Raw genomic sequence first — 18,369 nt, forward strand, 5'->3', positions numbered from 1 at the left:
ACATAATGATCGACTATTTACACGCATAGAGCCAAGAATTTTTTTTTTTTTTTGTTCAGCGTGTGAGCGCCACCACTATTTTAACCATATAAAATAACAATCGGTTCTCAAACGATATAGTGTATGCCGTGTTTTACTCGTTTTTTTCAATTTTAATTTCAGTTGATAAACATTGTTCATGTATTCTATTGAGGCGGCAAATCAAGTTAGAAATTGGATCGTTACTACGCATGTCCAATGTTTTTTTATTGAAAACGGCCATTGATTGTTTATGGTGGTGTTTTATATGTATTGAAGTGAAGATCAGAAAAAAAAATGCATGGACATTGTCAATGCGCTTTTTTTTGAAACACCGCAAAATGTGATAATTCTTTTTTTTTGTTTTGTTTTGAAAACATCAAATGTAAAATTGAATTGATAATTGTTTTTTCATCATCATCATATCTTTAAAATTCGATCCACCATAACAAACAATAATGGCAAGTAAAATGGATGATTCAACACCAACACCAACAACATCGACAACGGTGACAACGAATACATCGGCTACAACACCAACGAGTGAAGATTTTTCTCTGCCACCACGTGATCCAGAAGAATTTGATGAATTAATATCAAAATATCGTAATGCTATAGTTAGGCTTAATGATCTTAAAGATTCGAAAGAAGAAATTGAAATGAAAAAATTGCTACAAGAACTAAATAATAATTTAGAGGTAATCATCATCTTATTTGATTTGGTTGTCAATTCACAAATTGATTAATGATACGAAAATTTTTTTTTTTTTGCTCTAGATTTATTCATTAAATAATCGATTCAATAGTTTTTTCGCCACCGCATTACCAATCATGTTACAATATCTGAATTGTGGACCAAAAAATTATATTAAAGAACACAATGATAGCCAAATACGACAATTGGTTCTTGAACTGTTGACACGTTTTCCATTATCGGTGATGAAAAATTTTCTCCAACAAATGTTTCCAGTTCTTTACACAATAATGGAATCAGATAATGAAGATAATGCTTGTATTGCATTCCGTATTCTGATTGATCTACATAAACGTACACAAAAATTAAATGATGATGTGAGTATTCGAATCGAATAGATTCTCGGATGAGACTGGTGAAATGATGATCGAAGCGATTATGAGATGATTTCGTTTTGTTTTGTTTTGTTTTGTTGTTGTTGTTTCTGACACAATCAAACAAAAAATGATGATCATCTATGAACCTTGCTGATAAGATCTGATTTATTCCTACCGATTCGATTTTTTTTTCGTTTGATATTTCGAGATTATATTTGACACTTTTTTGTTTATTTTTACAGGCAAAAAAATTTCTCACATTGATCAAAAAATTTCACCTGTATGTTGATGCAAAATTATCAGAAAATCTTTCAACCATCAAAACAATATCAGGTTCAAAGTATGGAAGAATTGGATCTTGAACCAATATTACAGGAAATATTTGTTGCCACATCATTACAACCGGATAAATCACATTGTTTCACATTGTTGCCTCGTGGTATTAATTCTTTGAAACTATTGATCGAAGTACCAATCAATATAATAATGTTAATGCAAGTTTATCGTAATCAAAATGAAGTAGAATATTTTGAACTATTGCAATTGGCCATAAAATTAGTGGATATACAACCGACAAATGAACAGAAAAATAATGAAATGTTTAATTTGGAAATTTATTCAGAATTTCTTACCGTTCAGATCAAGTATTTTTCATTCATCGCTTTTATGGCACGAACACAGGAGGAAAAATTTCAAACACTAATGGTTGCTGAACAATTGCCTGCGATTGTATTGAAATTTTTTCGTAGCTTACCGGATGAAATGACAAGTCTACGAAAAGATTTACTTTATTCAACACGATATATTGTCGGTACAAGATTTCGTACATATTTCCTGCCATATATTGAAGAATTTTTTGATGAAACAATTATTATCGGCAATGGATGGGCAACACGTGAAACATTACGTGCATTCGCTTATACCGTTATCTATGATCTTGTTCATCATCTTCGTGATTCATTAAAATTACGTGAATTGAATCTAGTCGTGAATATTTATTCACGTAATCTATATGATGATTCATTAAGTCTTACCAATCATGTAATGTCTTGCCGTTTGTTGATCAATATTGCTGATGCTTTCTGTAAAACTGGTGAAAAAGAAAAATGCCTAACAAATGTTCCACAGGCATTGATTAAAATTCTGAAAATTTATGTAAACAAAGTTGCATTGATGGCAAAATATTCGATACCGAAAATAAAATCAAAATTAAACAATTCCAACACTGCATCATCAACATCATCATCAACAACAACAACAAAAGAATCACCGAATAATGAAAATAAAAATAAATCACAAAAATCTTCCACCAGCAATGATGATCCTGATTATAATGATAATAGTGCCAATTATAAATCAAATATCGAATATTTGACATCATCATTTATTGATAATGATGATTATCGTCTACATTATGGCATACCGGAAGGCCAGAATACATCCATAAGTGAATGTCGAATGTTGGCCAGAACATTATTTAATGGTCTGAAATTGTTATCAATGAAATTACATGATATGAGCCAGAATATTCAATGGGCAACATATACTGCATCGATACAATCGCCTAATAGTACTGGCCATCCACCGATTCGTAGTGGTTATTGTCGGCCAAATGATATTCATATATTGATACGTTTATTTCAAAAAGGACTAAAATTATTGGAAATTTTCAATCTGAATACATTTCCATATTCACCACCACATCAAAATACCAGCACCAGTTTTTCAATTCTAATCAATCGACAACAACAACAACAATCGAATGCCTCACAGAATCATATTGCCCAGAATTTTAATGCACGTACAAAAGAAGAAAAAGAATCTGTGGAATTATTCTGCAATATATTCACCATTCTGACACCGCAAACATTTCGTGTGATAATTAAATCATCTATCGATTATCTTGTCCAATGTTTACATGAAAATAGTAATCTAACACAATTGGTACATTATCTACTATCACAACAGAATACATCAAGAGTATTTGCCGACATTCTTACTGGATATCTGGTCGAACGTATGGAAGTGATGGGCAACAATACAGAAATGTCAAGTTTATTTTTGAAACTTTTCAAATCTGTATTTGGTTCAGTGTCATGTTTGCATTTTGAAAATGAACGAATGCTTCAACCACATCTACGTAAATTGGTGAATAATTCCATGAAAATGGCATTGAATGCACAAGAACCATACAATTATTTCATGTTATTACGTGCATTATTTCGTTCAATCGGTGGCGGATCACATGATCAATTATATCGTGAATTCTTGCCAATGTTACCATCATTATTACAGGGTTTAAATAATTTTCAAACCGGTATTCATCGTCAAAATATGAAAGATTTGTTTGTTGAATTATGTTTAACAATTCCTGTACGATTGTCATCATTATTACCATATCTACCGTGGTTGATGGATCCATTGGTTTCAGCATTGAACGGTGCACCAAATTTAATTGCTCAAGGTCTTCGTACACTGGAACTTTGTGTGGATAATTTGCAGCCAGATTTTCTTTACGCTCATTTTCTACCTATCCGTATTGAATTAATGCAATCATTGTGGAAAACATTACGTTATCAGAATGATAATATTGCTCAGATTTCATTTCGTATACTTGGAAAACTTGGCGGCACCAATCACCGGATGATGAATGAACCACAAAAATTGGATTATATTGAATTTCGTGATCAATTACTATTGATGGATGAAAATAATCGTCCAGATAATCATCAGAATCAGAATAATCGACAAAATGATTACAGTAACATTGTTATACCATCACATGGATCATGTGCATATATGGAACTTCGATTTGATGATTCCAATGTATCGATACATTTACCAGTGGATAAAGTAATTGATGTTGCTTGTAAAAGTTTACGTTTACCAACAACCGATTCATTTTATCGTCTACAAAGTTGGGAAGTTGTAAAAGGATTTCTTGTGGCAAACATTCAAAATTTTCATAATAATGTTGAAGATTATGAAATACAACAAATGCATAAATTATTTTCACATCCATCATTTTCCAGTGGTACAGATTTCGGTTATTGTAGTTCGAATGCCATTCTATCATCGTATTCCACGATAAGTTTTTATAAATTTAATGATGAAAAATTACGTAAAGTTCATGAATCAGCATTGATTGCTATGTTGACTGCATCGGCCATAAAAGAATTACGACAAACAGTATTGAATTTTATGGTACCATTAGTTCGTCATTATATTCTGGTTGCCATTTGTCAACAATCTGGTCCTATTAATAATTCTGGAAGAACAGTACGATTTTATGGTATGGATCCATTGGTTTTGATTGATGCAATGACTACAGTAATGGGCCAAGAAGAAAAAGAACTCTGTAAACCATGTCAATTTGTTTTACGTGTTATCATTGAAACAACCACTAGTGTATTGGGCAGTATTGATCGTGCTTGTCAATTACCATTATATGAATATATATTGGAACGTGTTTGTGCTCTTTGTTATGAACGTGCTTGGTTCTCAAAATATGGTGGCTGTGTTACTGTTCGTTATCTATTTGAACGTATGTCATTACGTTGGCTATTTAATCATCAATTTATCATACTAAAAGCAATGCTTTATGTAATGATGGATCTATCTGGTGATCTTTCCAGTGGTGTTATTGAAATGGCAAAAGATAATATGGAAACAATGATAAAAATTTGTGGTCAACCATTAACAGCAACAACAAATTCACAACAACAACAACAGAAAGATTTGGCTGATTTACAACAAAAATCAATGGGCGATGTTGTACAGGAATTGTTACGACAAATAACATCAAGTAATACAGCTGTACGTGAACAATCAATGTATCTATTGGAATGTTATGCCCGTATTGCTGATTGTACGGTAACCGATGTTATAAGGCCACATAAAGAAATGTTGGAAGATATGGTACCATTTAAAAAACAAAAATTATTTCAACAACCAATACATGTACAAATTGGCATCCTTGATGGCAATACATTCTGCATTACATTGGAACCACAATTATTCATCATCGATACAACAATACATGAACATCAGGTATTTTTCAATGATGTTTATTCCATTTGTGAGAATGATGATTCAACATTATTGAAATTACCATGTTATAAAAATGTATCGTTAACAACATTACGTAAATCAGCATTACGTACATTGTCCGCTTGTCAACATTTGAAAGCAATGTCGCATAAAATATTCAATGTTCTCTATAAAGCATTGATATCACCGGATACTGAACTACAAGAATGTGCATATGATTGTATGAAGAAATATAAATATCTGAATGATGTGAATCCAGAAGTGATTCGAAATACAGTGAGAAGTTTTTTGATCAACATCAGTGAAATACGTGTATTATCGCCAAAAGATCATCTACTCATACAAAGGCTTAAAAATTTGGCTCGTTTATTTGCATATTTATTCAATGATAAATTGTGTGAATTAATGTTTCAACATTTGAATCGTTGTACAGATGTTTGTTGTCAATATCTTCGACGGCAACGTGAAAAAGAATATGAATTTCGTATAAAATCTCAACAACAACAACAACAGCAGCAGCAACAACAACAACAATCTGAACAACAACAACAACAGCAATCAGAATTGCTTAAATCAAGTCAAATCAATATAGAGAATCAGATTCCATTATATCTAAATCTTGGTGTGGATATCATCTATTTGTTTTGTGAGATTTCTGCTGCCGATGTTAGTTATGTGGAATTATTATTGAATCAATTAACGAAAGCTGAAATATCAATGGATATCTATGTATACAAAACGTATTATAAACCAATTCAACATTTTATGAAACGTTATCCAAAAGAAGCAATTGCCCAAATGGAACAGCGACAAAATGAAAAACAAATTTTTCGTTTTTTCCTATACATACTGTCTGGTGATGAAGAAAGTGATCCATTTCGTATGGTTTTGTATGAAAATCCAGTACGTTTAATATCGATATTACAAGCAAAGTGTTAAATCATTACAGCAACAAAATTCCAAAACGCAAACTGAATCGACTTCGATTTCTTCATTAATAATTGGTGGTGCACAACAATCACAATCACCACAACAAGTGCCGGCACCAGCATCAACTATTGATGTAACATCATCGCCAACACCGTTGGGCATAAATTCATCATCCAATTTGATTGCATATCAAAGATATCAGGCCATAAAAATTGTATCCATATTGGTGAAACATAATGCACAATGGTTGGCCGCACAACCAGAATTGATAAAATCATTGAAAGCAATATGGCTATGTAATTCATTTCATATGGATCATAAGGAAAATTATCAAATTGATAGTAAACAATGGGAAGAGCCACGTTTATTAGTAAAATGTTTACTTAGCTATCTCAATCAGAATCAGCAACAAAAACAACAACAAGAAGAATATGAAATTTATTTTCAATTATTACGTGCATTTATTGGAAAATATCATTGTGATTTTGAATTTTTACGTTTATTTTTTGCCAATGAATTACCGAATAATTTCTCTATCGAATGGAAACGTAATGCATTCATGAAATTTTGTGATTTATTCAATTTGGATCAAACAAAATTTCAAACATCGGATTCTGCAACAACAACAACAACAACAACGACCACATCGATAATGATGATGATGGAATGGTCACAAGAGTTGAAGGCAAAAATCCTTCAATACATAATTATACCGATATTTTCAAATGTATTTAAAAATGGACAAAATGAACAATTTCTTGGACCACCAATGGAAGATGATACAGCAGTAGTAGTGGCTATTAATCAAGATTTTAATGCCACAAAAAATCTAGTATCGGTTTTCATCAATGTTTTGGTAAAAGAAACATCCGTATCGGATTCGATAAGAATTTTAGTCATGCAACTTGGTTGTTTAATTGTCGAACATGCATCCAATTATATACGGCCATCACAAATATCCGAAAATGATCGTTTTCCAAAAAGTAAACGTGAAAATTCTGAAGTTCGCCAATTAATGTCATATGCATGGCCAGGTATGCATTCAACAAAACGTCAAGATTCGGTAAAAAAATATTATTGCCATCTATTATTGGCACATATTATATCGAAAATATCGATACATAAAAAAATTATCAAACAAGTGTTTCTTAGTTTATTGAAAGCCCATTATCAAGAATCACGTGCGATTGTTTTCAATGCTTTGGAAATATTGATACCAGTGTTGCCGCAACGTATCACTGATGGTTATCGTATGTTACGTCAATTGACAAAAAAATTAATGATCGAAGAAAGTCATGTATCAGCACAATTTAATCATCTATTACAAATTGTTGTACGTTATTATCGTATCTATTATCCAACTCGTCATATTTATGTACCACATATAGTGAATGCAATTCAACGTTATGGTTTGTCACAGAATTCAGTGATTGAATCACGAAAATTGGCATTGGATCTAGTTGAAGTGATTATACGTTGGGAACATGAACGACTTTCAGTGGAACAAATGGATAAATCCTATAAATCAACCGATGTTGATTCAAGTGATAGTGAATCAAGTTTTGATTCAAAACAAGAACCACATCATCAACATAATAAATCAACAAATCAAGCAACATCACAACAGCAGCAGCAACAACAACAACAACAACAAGATACAATAACTCAATTATCACATGGATCAATTGAAAAAGAATATTCCGATGCAATTCTACAGTTTTTATTACGTTTTATTTGTATGTCACCAGATTTTAGTGTTACTCCTGGTAGTAGTTTAACACAGAATTTTTTCCAATGGAATGCTTCAACATTACCGGAATCACTTTGCCGTCGTGCATATTCATTGCTCAAGGATGCATTACAAAATGAATTTTGGCAATTGAATGATATTAAATTACATTCATTAGAACGTATTCTAATGTTGGTGGCAAATAATGAAAATTCACCGCAGCCATTGCCGCAGAATACTGTCATACAGATTTGTCTTGCTTTGGATCTATTGATTTTATTTCTACAAACAATGAAACGTGATTTAGCCATACAAATGTTGATGCCATTGCAACGAGCAATTTCCACTTGTTGTACGTGTACAAATCCAAAAATCGTTTCTACTGTTCATAATTTATTGGCAAAAATGATGTCAATAGTACCACCATCATGTCATTCGAGTACAATATCACCAAAATGTGGTCAACAGCCAGTAAAAGTTGATACATTGGAAACATTTGAACAACTTTACACTGATATTCATTCATTAATTTTAAATGGATTTATGTCTTATAATAAAATTGGACAATCATCTGGACAATCGATTATACCTGGTGGTGTTGGTGGTGGTGGTGGTGGTGGCGTTGGCGGTGGCGGTAATGGTGGTGGTGGTCAAATGATGATTGGTGGATCGCCAGGAATGTTACCAAATCTAAGTAGTTCAACAACAACTTTATCACAATTATTTAGTGTTTTAATGTGTTTGAAAGCCGCCTGTTTAAATGAACCAGCATATATTGATCGGCTATCGACACCATTTTTGGTAATGTTACAAAAACTGGTGAAAGAACATACAAATATACCGGCTACACAAATTCAACCACCAGATTTCAATGCATCATTATGTGCTGACATTATTAATCTTTGTCTTGAATTAATCAAAAATCGTATTGCATTCGCCAATCCCGAAACACGAAGAACATTGATCAATAGTGTATTTTTCATTTTGATTGAAAAATCACCTGAAGTTAAAGTGATGAAAACATTATTGAAAATATTTGAAGAATGGATCAAACAACCATTATCAGCTGGATCAACTAATTCCGTTAGTGGTAGTGGCAGCGGTGGTGGTGGTGGTGGTGGTCGATCCACCAATACAGGAAATTCACAAACATCAATGGTTTCAATGTTGAGAGATAAAACAGCACTTGTATTACGTATTGGACATAATATTGAAAAACGTTTTGCCGATGATATTGAATTGAATAATTCAATATTTAGAACTGATCCACTACATTTATTCGGATGATGCATTGAAAACACATGATATTGCAACGAAATTGGAATTTGCATTTATGGCCGGTCTTCGTTGTCAGCAGCCACAAATACGGCAAAAATTTTTCCAATTACTTGATTCAAGTCTACGAAAACGTCTATATGATCGGTTATTATTCATAACGAATTCACAAAGTTGGGACACAATTTGTCTACATTATTGGATCAAACAGGCAATTGAATTAATGTTAGCCACATCAAATACGGTGGAAACGTTAAAAACGGCTAATCATAATTCCAAATTACCATTGCCAACAGCATTGGTACCGCTTAGTGAACATCAAGATAAATCATCACTATTGACTAGTTTTGTATCCAATGGTTTGAATTGTACACCAACCGATATGTTGATGAATATGGAATTGATGAATTATTCACAGAATTATAATAACATTAATGTAAACAATAACAATAGCCAAAATAATGTCGAATTGATGGATGTTTGCCATACGGATGGTAAAAAACATGATGAAAATTTTCTTAACGATATATTCAATGATCAAACATCGAATAATACTACATCTTCTGTGGATGGTGGTGGCACCAAACAACAAGATAAATCAAAAGATATTGTCGAAATTGTTTGCAATTTTCTTCAATCAAATCATAATTATAAAGCATCACCATTTTTCAATGCAATTGCACAACTATGTCATCTGGATAGTGAATTAGCACATCATATATGGATACAGCTATTTCCACGTATATATTCCATATTGAATGAACGACAACAAATGATGATAGCTTGTGAATTGGCACCATTTTTTGTTTCCGGTGTTCACACTTATCAACGTGAAATTCCTTATAGTGCAGTGAATACATTTTTTGAAGCAGTATCATATTGTGAACCATCGATAAAATTTCGTCCATCAATATTACGTTATTTGAGTAGAAATCATAATCTTTGGCATCGTGCTTCACTATTGTTGGAAATGGAAATGGATAATGCTTTTTCCACTAGATCGGCATTCGGTTTAGGTGGTTTAATTACAAATGAAATTGCTAATCAATCAACAACAACAACAGCCACAATGTCAACGATAAATACACCGAAACATACACGTAATAGTAGTAGTAATAGTGTTGTATCATCATCACAATTAAATGGTGGTATTGTTGGTGATAAACATCAACATTCAACTAATAATAGTATGAATTCATTATCAGCAAATATTAATGATCTTTTACCGACCGAATTACCATCATCAATGAATCAACCATATAATCATGAATGTATGTCTGCATTGGCAAATATTTATGAAACATTGAAAGAACAAGATTATTGGTCTGGTGTTTGGCATAAAAAATCATATTATAAAGAAACTTTGATCGCCATTGCATATGAACAGCAAGGATTTTTTGAACAAGCTAAAGGTGCATATGAATTGGCAATGAGTAAAGGCCAGAATGAATATAACAATACACCGATACCATTATGGCTTAATGAAGAATATCTAATTTGGGAATCACATTGGATACGTTGTTCAAAAGAATTGAATCAATGGGATTTTTTAAAAGATTATGGTAATTCATTAGAATTGCCAAATCCATTATTGGTATTGGAATCAGCATGGCGTATACCGGATTGGGATTCAATGAATATGGCCGTTACTTGTGTGGAACAAAATCTGCCAAAAGATTTTGCATGGAAATTGGCATTATATAAAGGTTATAATGCCATTTGTAATCCAAATCATCGTGATATGGATACAGCTGAACGTATGGTTGAAGTGGCAACAAATTTTTTATTAAAAGAATGGCGTAAATTACCGAAAATTGTTTCATCAGCACATATTAATATATTACAAGGTGCACATCAGGTTATCGAATTGAATGAAGCACATAATTTGAATCACATTTTATATAATACAATCGGTCCATATCAAAATGATAGATCACCATATGAATTGCGAAGTTTAATTAAAACATGGAAAAATCGTCTGCCAATTGTTGCCGATGATTTATCACATTGGAGCGATATATTCACATGGCGACAACATCATTATCAAATGATTGTATCAAGATTTGAACAAGAAAATAAATTACAACAACAACAAGGTAATCAACCATCACAAGCAGCATCATCGAATATATTATGTGGTGCACATGCATCTGCTCAATCGTTAATACATTTGGCAAAAGTGGCACGTAAACATTTCCTAATGAATGTTTCATTAGATCAATTGAATCGTATCCACACAATACCAAAAGTACCGATTATTGATTGTTTTCAAAAAATTCGTCAACAATTAAAATGTAATCTATTGAAACATTCTATGCAGCCAACTGGTGAAGAATTACAGGAAGCAATGTCCGTCATTGATTGTACACATTTACATTTTTTCAATAATGAAATGATTGCCGAAATTATTGCCATCAAAGGTTTTGTATTGATGAAAATGGATCGTATGGATGAGGCGAATAAAAATTTTTCAGCATCATTACAAATATCCGATACGGTGGTAAAATCATGGGCAATGTGGGGTGAATTTCATTATGAATTATTCACCAGAACGGCACATGAATCATTTGGACAACGTAACATTCAGGATGGTAAAAATGCAATCATTTCATTTTTACATGCTTCACGTCATCAAAGTGATTCGAAAACCAGAAAATATTTATCACAAGTATTGTGGCTACTATCGTATGATAAAGATCAACAATTAGCACAAGCAGTGGAACAATATAATACCGGTGTACCGCCATGTAATTGGGTACCATGGATTCAACAATTACTTCATTGTCTAGTTCGATCGGAAGGTCATCATATGTTAACCATACTATCACAAATTAGTAAACTATTTCCAGAAGCTGTTTATTTCCCAACACGAACGTTATATCTTTCATTACGTTTAGAACAACGTGAAATGAAATATAAATTCAGTGTATTCTCAACAGCAGTTGGCATAAATCAATCATCAACAAACAATATGAATCAACAACAATCCACTGATCCAATTCAAGCATCATCAGCAACATGGCGTTGTACACGTATTATGCATCATCAACGTGAATTGCATCCAACTTTGTTGACATCGATTGAAGGTATATTGGATCAAATGTCATGGTTTCGTGAAAATTGGTTTGAAGAAATATTACGACAATTGCGTCAAGCATTGGCTAAATGTTATACAATTGCATTCGAAAATCGTGATAATGTAGCTGAAACAATAACATCGAATCATACATTGAGCTACATTCGAAAATTGGTCACAACGTTTGGTATTGGAATCGATAATGCTACCTGTAGTGGTGGTGGTAGTCAATCATCATCACAATCATCAACAACTACGAATACGTCAAGTAATTATTCATCAGGTGGTAGTGGTACCACGAATAATGATTCAAATCAATCAACAACGAATAAACAACCGGGAAATATTCGTACATCCAATACAACGGCATCGGAAACATTGGCTCGTCGTGCACAATCAACTGTGCAGGATCCAGATTTTCAAAAAATGAAACAACAATTTGCCAATGATTTTGATTTCAGTGTTCAAGGTTCACATAAATTACATAATCTTATTGTGAAATTTAAAAAATGGATCAAAATATTGGAAGCTAAAACCAAATTGTTGCCTAAATCATGGTTACTTGAAGAAAAATGTCGTTATTTAAGTAATTTTTCCAATCAAATTGTTGAAGTAGCATTACCAGGTGAATATTTTCTTCCAAAATTGAATGCAATGTGTATTGTACATATTGCACGTTTTATGCCACGTGTTGAAATTATAACCAAACATAATACTACTGCACGTCGTCTTTATATTCGTGGACATAATGGTAAAATATATCCATATCTTGTATTGAATGATTCATCATTAAGTGAAGTAAGACGTGAAGAACGATTCTTACATTTGTTGCGTTTGTTAAATCTGTATCTATCGAAACATAAAGAAACGGCACGTCGTGTTATTAGTTTTACCGTTCCACGTGTAGTACCAATACATGGACAGATGCGTTTTGTTGAAGATAATGTATCATCATTATCATTGATTGAAATCTATAAACAACATATGATACGACGTGGATCGGATCCAGATGCACCGATAGCTAAATATTATGATCGATTACTTAGTCTACAAACAAAAGGATCACAAGTTACACTTTCACAATTGAAAGATATTATTGCCGATATACAATCATCGATGGCGCCTAAAACATTGCTTAAAGAATGGGCATTACAAACATTTTCAACGGCAACAGAATTTTGGCATTTTCGTAAATTATTCACATTACAATTAGCCACGGCTGGTCTTTCTGAATTTGCTTTCCATCTAACACGATTGAATCCAGATATGATGTACATACATCGTGATAGTGGTCTAATCAATATTGCTTATTATCGTTTTGATTTGAATGAAGAAAGTGGTGAATTAATTAGCAATCAACCAGTGCCATTCCGTATGACACATAGTGTACAGAATTTGATCACTGAAATCGGTATACATGGACCACTTACGGCAACAATGATTTCATCTGCAAGTTGTTTAGTATATCCAAATTATAAAGTACGTTCAATATTGTTGGCCATATTACGTGATGAAATTATTAATTGGCATAAACGAATTAAATCGAGTGAAAAAATGGCATTAATAACAGCGGCAATGACTGCTGTAGCTAATAATCAAACGGCTAAAAATTTATATCAAAATCTAAAAGATGATTCCAGTATGGATACTAATAATAATAATGATCAACAACAACGAAATCAGCAGCAACAACAGCAACAATTTACTCAACAACAATTGGCCGATGTAATCAATTCACCAAATATGAATGAAATACCTGAAATGGGTGGTGAAGAATTGGTTAATCTGGTTACAAAGGCAGCCAATGCTATCATGTCACGATTACAAAGTATGTGTGATTTTTCATTCTTTTGTTTTTATATTCAATTTTTTCATCATTTTTTTTCTCAACAAAAACACAGGTCTTGCCACATTTGATGGAGCCGAAAGTAATGTTGCCACATTGATTAATGCAGCAATTAATCCGGATAATCTTTGCTGTATGGATCCTGCTTGGCATCCTTGGCTTTAATTTAAATCAAAAAAAAAGAAGAAAAAAATGTACAGATATTTTTGTTACCTAATTTTATCGATTATCGACTAATCATTTGTCAAATAATTCACTCAAAAATTCACTTTCATCTTTTTTTTCGGACGTAAATAAAAAAAAAATTTAAAAAAAAAATTCAAATAAATATACATTGTATATGAATGGTACTCGCGCGTGCTCATTTTGTGAGTGTGAGTGTTTTTTTTTAGATTTTAGTATTTAGCGCCACTTGTACAACGGTCATTTATTTTTACTGATTGATTGTTTTGAATTTGGTGTTTTTTTTTCTGAAAAAAATTTCGATAATTACAAATTCTATATATGTTTCAATAATGCATCGATCAAATGGTAATTATAATGAATTTTTTTAAAACAAAACAAAAAATGACAAAATTTTTTCTTCCACCATAAATAACAAATTCTAGCATATTCATATTATCAATTCAAACAAATGCGACAAAAAATTCATAACCAATCAATAATGATTAATAAACTTTTTCATATGATTGAAAAAAAACATTCATATGATCAAATTAGTTCGGAATCTGAATCATATTTATCGATCCTCATGTTGATTGCCAAACATAAGGTATGTGATGATAATGTTGTTCGTTTTTGTTGTAAATTTTTTTCCATTATTTTAGTGTGCTCTTCCACCACAACAAGAAAATGCACAAGAATTTGTAAGAAATTTATTGAAATTATTTTTCGAATCATTATCGAAAACAACGAATAATCAACACAGTACATTGGATAATTATCAAATTAATCAACAAATTCGATTAGCTTTAGATAATTGTGCCGAACCTAATGAATATGATTTTCATTTAAATGATGATGATGATGATAATGATAAACTTTTTTGTAATGAAGACAATGATGATGTTTATAGAAATGTCGAATCTACCAATGATAATGTGAATAATAATTGTCCAACAAACACAAATCATCATTCACCGGATTCAACATTGGCTAATGATGATGATCAAACTTTATTACCAAAATCATCTATTATTGAAAAGCCAATTCATCCATCATCATCATCATCATCGGATGCAACATTTATTGCTGATAATAATCAAACCATTATCCAACGAAAACCAATTGAAAATGGCAATAAATGTTCAAATGATAATCAGAAACATGAAAATGAAAATTCACCATTGGAATCTTCTTTATTGTTGACTCCACAAATTGACACAACAAATCATCGGTTAAGGTCAGCGGTGATGCCAAAATTTTCAGTTATTTCATCAACACCAATGATTGAAAATGAAAGGTTAAATTTTAATTCATTTTCACGGATTTCAAATTTTTGTGACAAATTATCAACGGATATTTCCAATTCTTTTGACGCAACACTAATGGCCAAAAATGATTCAGTTAACGAAGAACTTACGATAATTTCTTTGGAAAATGATAATCATAATAATGTTTTCAACGCTAAGAAACAATCACAGTCGATAAAATCCAAAAATCATGGACAATTGAAAAAAACAATTGTAAATGGCGACATTAGCAATCATCAAAATACAGTTAAAATGAAAAAGAAAAAAGCTCCATCATCAACAACATTAAAAAATAATACAATCAACAACCACAACAACAATAATGATACAACAACAAACGAAACATTTCATACGGCCACAAGCAGAACATTATTTACCACCAATACTTCATGTCTAAACGATTCTTATAGATTAAGGGCAAGAACTAAAAAAATTAATTATAAATATTGAACACACATCATCAAATGAAATGAAATATAAAAACAAAAACAAAAATATTAACAACCTCAATAAATAGGACGTATATATTCATTATTATACCACCGTGGCCACATGGATACGTGAGGATATAAAAAAAAATGGTACGCGCGTATCCAAAGTAGTCCGTAATTTGTTTTTTTTTGTTTTGAACCGAAAATATTGATTCGACTTTCATTGAATTATAATTGATGATGATGATTATTCATCTTCAAAATTAAACAAAAAAAAAATTTATTGTTCATCACACACACACACACACACAAAAAAAACATAATTTTTAAATTAATAATTAAATGATGATGATGATATTTTAAATACATTGACATGAATATTTTTTAAATAAATAAAAAAAATCGTCGTCGTCGTCGTTTGTTGTTGTCGTTCGTTGTATGTATGTCAAGTTTATGATGATGATGATGATCCAGATTTAATTTGATTTTCCATAACAGCACATTATGTTCGTATTTTAATCGATATTTTAATTTTGGTTGATTACGGATAATTCATTCAATCAACAATAATTTGGCCTGAATACAAACAAAAACAAAAAAAAAAGAAGAATCAAAACAAAAATGATGATGGTCGGTATTTAGAAAAATTTTTTTTTCGCCACTGCAGACACAGAAAATAGATTCGTTCGAATTTTTTTTTTCGTCGTTGTGTGTGTGGTGTGTGTGTGTTTTTGCATGTCATGCAAAGTCACTTTTCATTCATGAATAAATGTGACCCGAAAAAAAATTTGGCCGCCGGTTTTTACAGGTAAAAACCACAGAACGATGATTGAAATCTAATCATTTTTTATTCAGTTGTTGTTTTGTCATCGTTTTGTTGTTGACTTTTGTGTTTTGAGAATCCTACTGCTGCTGTCGTGTTGAAGAATTCAAATGCTAAAAAGAATTTGTTAAAAACAACAATCAACAAAATGTTTTTATCAAAATCAAGAATTATATTTACCTTAGGTTTGTTGACCTTTTTTTCAATTATTTCAACAACACTTGATTCCGTTTATTTATTTATTTTTTTTTTTGATTGTTTTCCATTATACAGTAGTATTGATTTCAATCATTGAAATTATTGCCTGTATCGAACATGAATCAAACAACGATGACACGACATCATTTTCAATATTGGATATTTTAGCTGCTGTAACCTCACCAACATCATCGGCAATGACGACGACGACGACAACGACAACGATTATGCCACCGACAACAATATCAATATCAAGATTATCAATCAATCAATCAGCATTAATTGGCGATTCGAATAAATCGAATAACACAACAATTTCATCATCGCCGCCACCATCAAAGGCCAAATCATCGAAAACGGAATTTGTTTCAATAATGGACGGTCTTTTGCTTGTATTCAGTAATCTATCACTGTTACCGGCCATTTATATTGCAATCAAAGGACAATTTTATGCAGAATCCATAATCTATTGTTTGACAATGATATTTTCAGCGGTATGTAAGATTTTTGAATCAGAAAAAAAAATCAATGCTTACCCCTTTTTTTTTGTTGTCATCATCATTAAAGTTATATCATCTTTGTGATTGCCATGGTTTTCATTATTGTATATTTCCATATGATATGTTACAATTTGGTGATTTTTTCACTGCAACATTAACACTTTGGTGTACGGCCATCATCATATCGAATGTTCCATATCAATGGATTTCATCATTCCATTTGGTTGGTGCAACAATTTTCGGTACATTATTACATTTTTGGATGACCGGTACCTGGAGTTTTGTTGTGCCGGCCATTTCAACACTATTATTAATAGGCTCATATTGGGTATGTTTATTTATTTATTTATTTGTTGTTTTTTTTTTCATTTACCAAAAAAAAATTATCATTTCAGGGATATCGTTATTATCGTGAACGTACATTACCAGAATTGATTTATTCAAATAATTTCTATGTAGCCATTGGTCTGATGGTTTTAGGTTCAATATTGTTTGCATCACAAACAATATTCTATTTTCGTCGTCTTTATGGTATTTCACATTCATTATGGCATATTTCAATGTCATTGGCAATTGCATTGTTACTGCCTCGTTATCAAAATATTGATTCATTTTGGACAGAAAATCTAAAAATTAATTCAACAAATGAATCGAATCAACCGAAACCACCAATAATAGCGATTGGTAAATCAATCAATGAAATTAATAATAATCACAATAATCATTCAATGGTGAATGTGAAAAATTTAGCACCAGCACCACCGCCACCAACAACAGCATCATGTCAACAGCATAATAATAATGATATTATGAATTTTAATTCACAAGTAAATAAAGCATTCGCACTATAATCGGATTTAAAAAAAAAAAAAAATTTAAATAAATCAATTTTTAAATTTTTGAAACGAAAAAAAAAATATCACAATTAGATGATAACGACGTATATGAAC

General features: G+C 31.6%; 3 protein-coding genes across 4 annotated transcripts; all 3 read left to right on the top strand.

Moving 5' to 3' along the window:
• Positions 1–308: 308 nt before the first annotated feature.
• Nipped-A (Transcription-associated protein Nipped-A) lies at positions 309–14,313 on the top strand. Its single transcript, XM_047063948.2, is given in 6 exon segments — positions 309–716; positions 796–1,089; positions 1,332–6,066; positions 6,068–9,043; positions 9,045–13,977; positions 14,051–14,313. Coding segments are annotated over 4 exon segments (12,714 nt in total). The 5' UTR covers positions 309–716; positions 796–1,089; positions 1,332–1,371; the 3' UTR covers positions 14,161–14,313.
• An 87-nt stretch (positions 14,314–14,400) lies between these two features.
• LOC124499951 (uncharacterized) lies at positions 14,401–16,201 on the top strand. The gene is made up of 3 exons (XM_047063949.2): positions 14,401–14,526; positions 14,604–14,767; positions 14,823–16,201. Exons 1-3 carry the CDS (start codon positions 14,511–14,513, stop codon positions 15,915–15,917), a joined length of 1,275 nt encoding a protein of 424 aa, XP_046919905.2. The 5' UTR covers positions 14,401–14,510; the 3' UTR covers positions 15,918–16,201.
• A 535-nt stretch (positions 16,202–16,736) lies between these two features.
• On the top strand, positions 16,737–18,293 carry LOC124490169 (post-GPI attachment to proteins factor 6-like). 2 transcript variants are annotated; one of them, XM_047052633.2, is made up of 4 exons: positions 16,737–16,906; positions 16,995–17,413; positions 17,487–17,747; positions 17,815–18,293. In XM_047052633.2, the coding sequence occupies exons 1-4, from the start codon at positions 16,870–16,872 to the stop codon at positions 18,268–18,270; spliced, it is 1,173 nt and encodes a 390-aa protein (XP_046908589.2). In that variant the 5' UTR covers positions 16,737–16,869; the 3' UTR covers positions 18,271–18,293. The 2 variants fall into 2 exon arrangements, with proteins under 2 accessions (XP_046908589.2, XP_075591903.1); XM_075735788.1 differs by having other exon boundaries at positions 16,739–16,906; positions 16,998–17,413.
• Positions 18,294–18,369: the final 76 nt, after the last annotated feature.

Source organism: Dermatophagoides farinae, chromosome 2, assembly GCF_024713945.1.
Source record: "Dermatophagoides farinae isolate YC_2012a chromosome 2, ASM2471394v1, whole genome shotgun sequence".
In the NCBI taxonomy this organism is placed as follows: Eukaryota; Metazoa; Arthropoda; class Arachnida; order Sarcoptiformes; family Pyroglyphidae; genus Dermatophagoides; species Dermatophagoides farinae.

What these genes read in the sequence shown, in the direction of transcription:
- LOC124499951 (XM_047063949.2), top strand. An exon ending in TGTTGATTGCCAAACATAAG is followed by an intron (nt 14,768 to 14,822) that starts GTATGTGATGAT and finishes CCATTATTTTAG; the next exon opens with TGTGCTCTTCCACCACAACA.
- LOC124490169 (XM_047052633.2), top strand. Translation starts at nt 16,870, where the DNA reads ATGTTTTTATCAAAATCAAGAATTATATTTACCTTAG. An exon ending in AAGAATTATATTTACCTTAG is followed by an intron (nt 16,907 to 16,994) that starts GTTTGTTGACCT and finishes TCCATTATACAG; the next exon opens with TAGTATTGATTTCAATCATT. An exon ending in TGACAATGATATTTTCAGCG is followed by an intron (nt 17,414 to 17,486) that starts GTATGTAAGATT and finishes TCATCATTAAAG; the next exon opens with TTATATCATCTTTGTGATTG.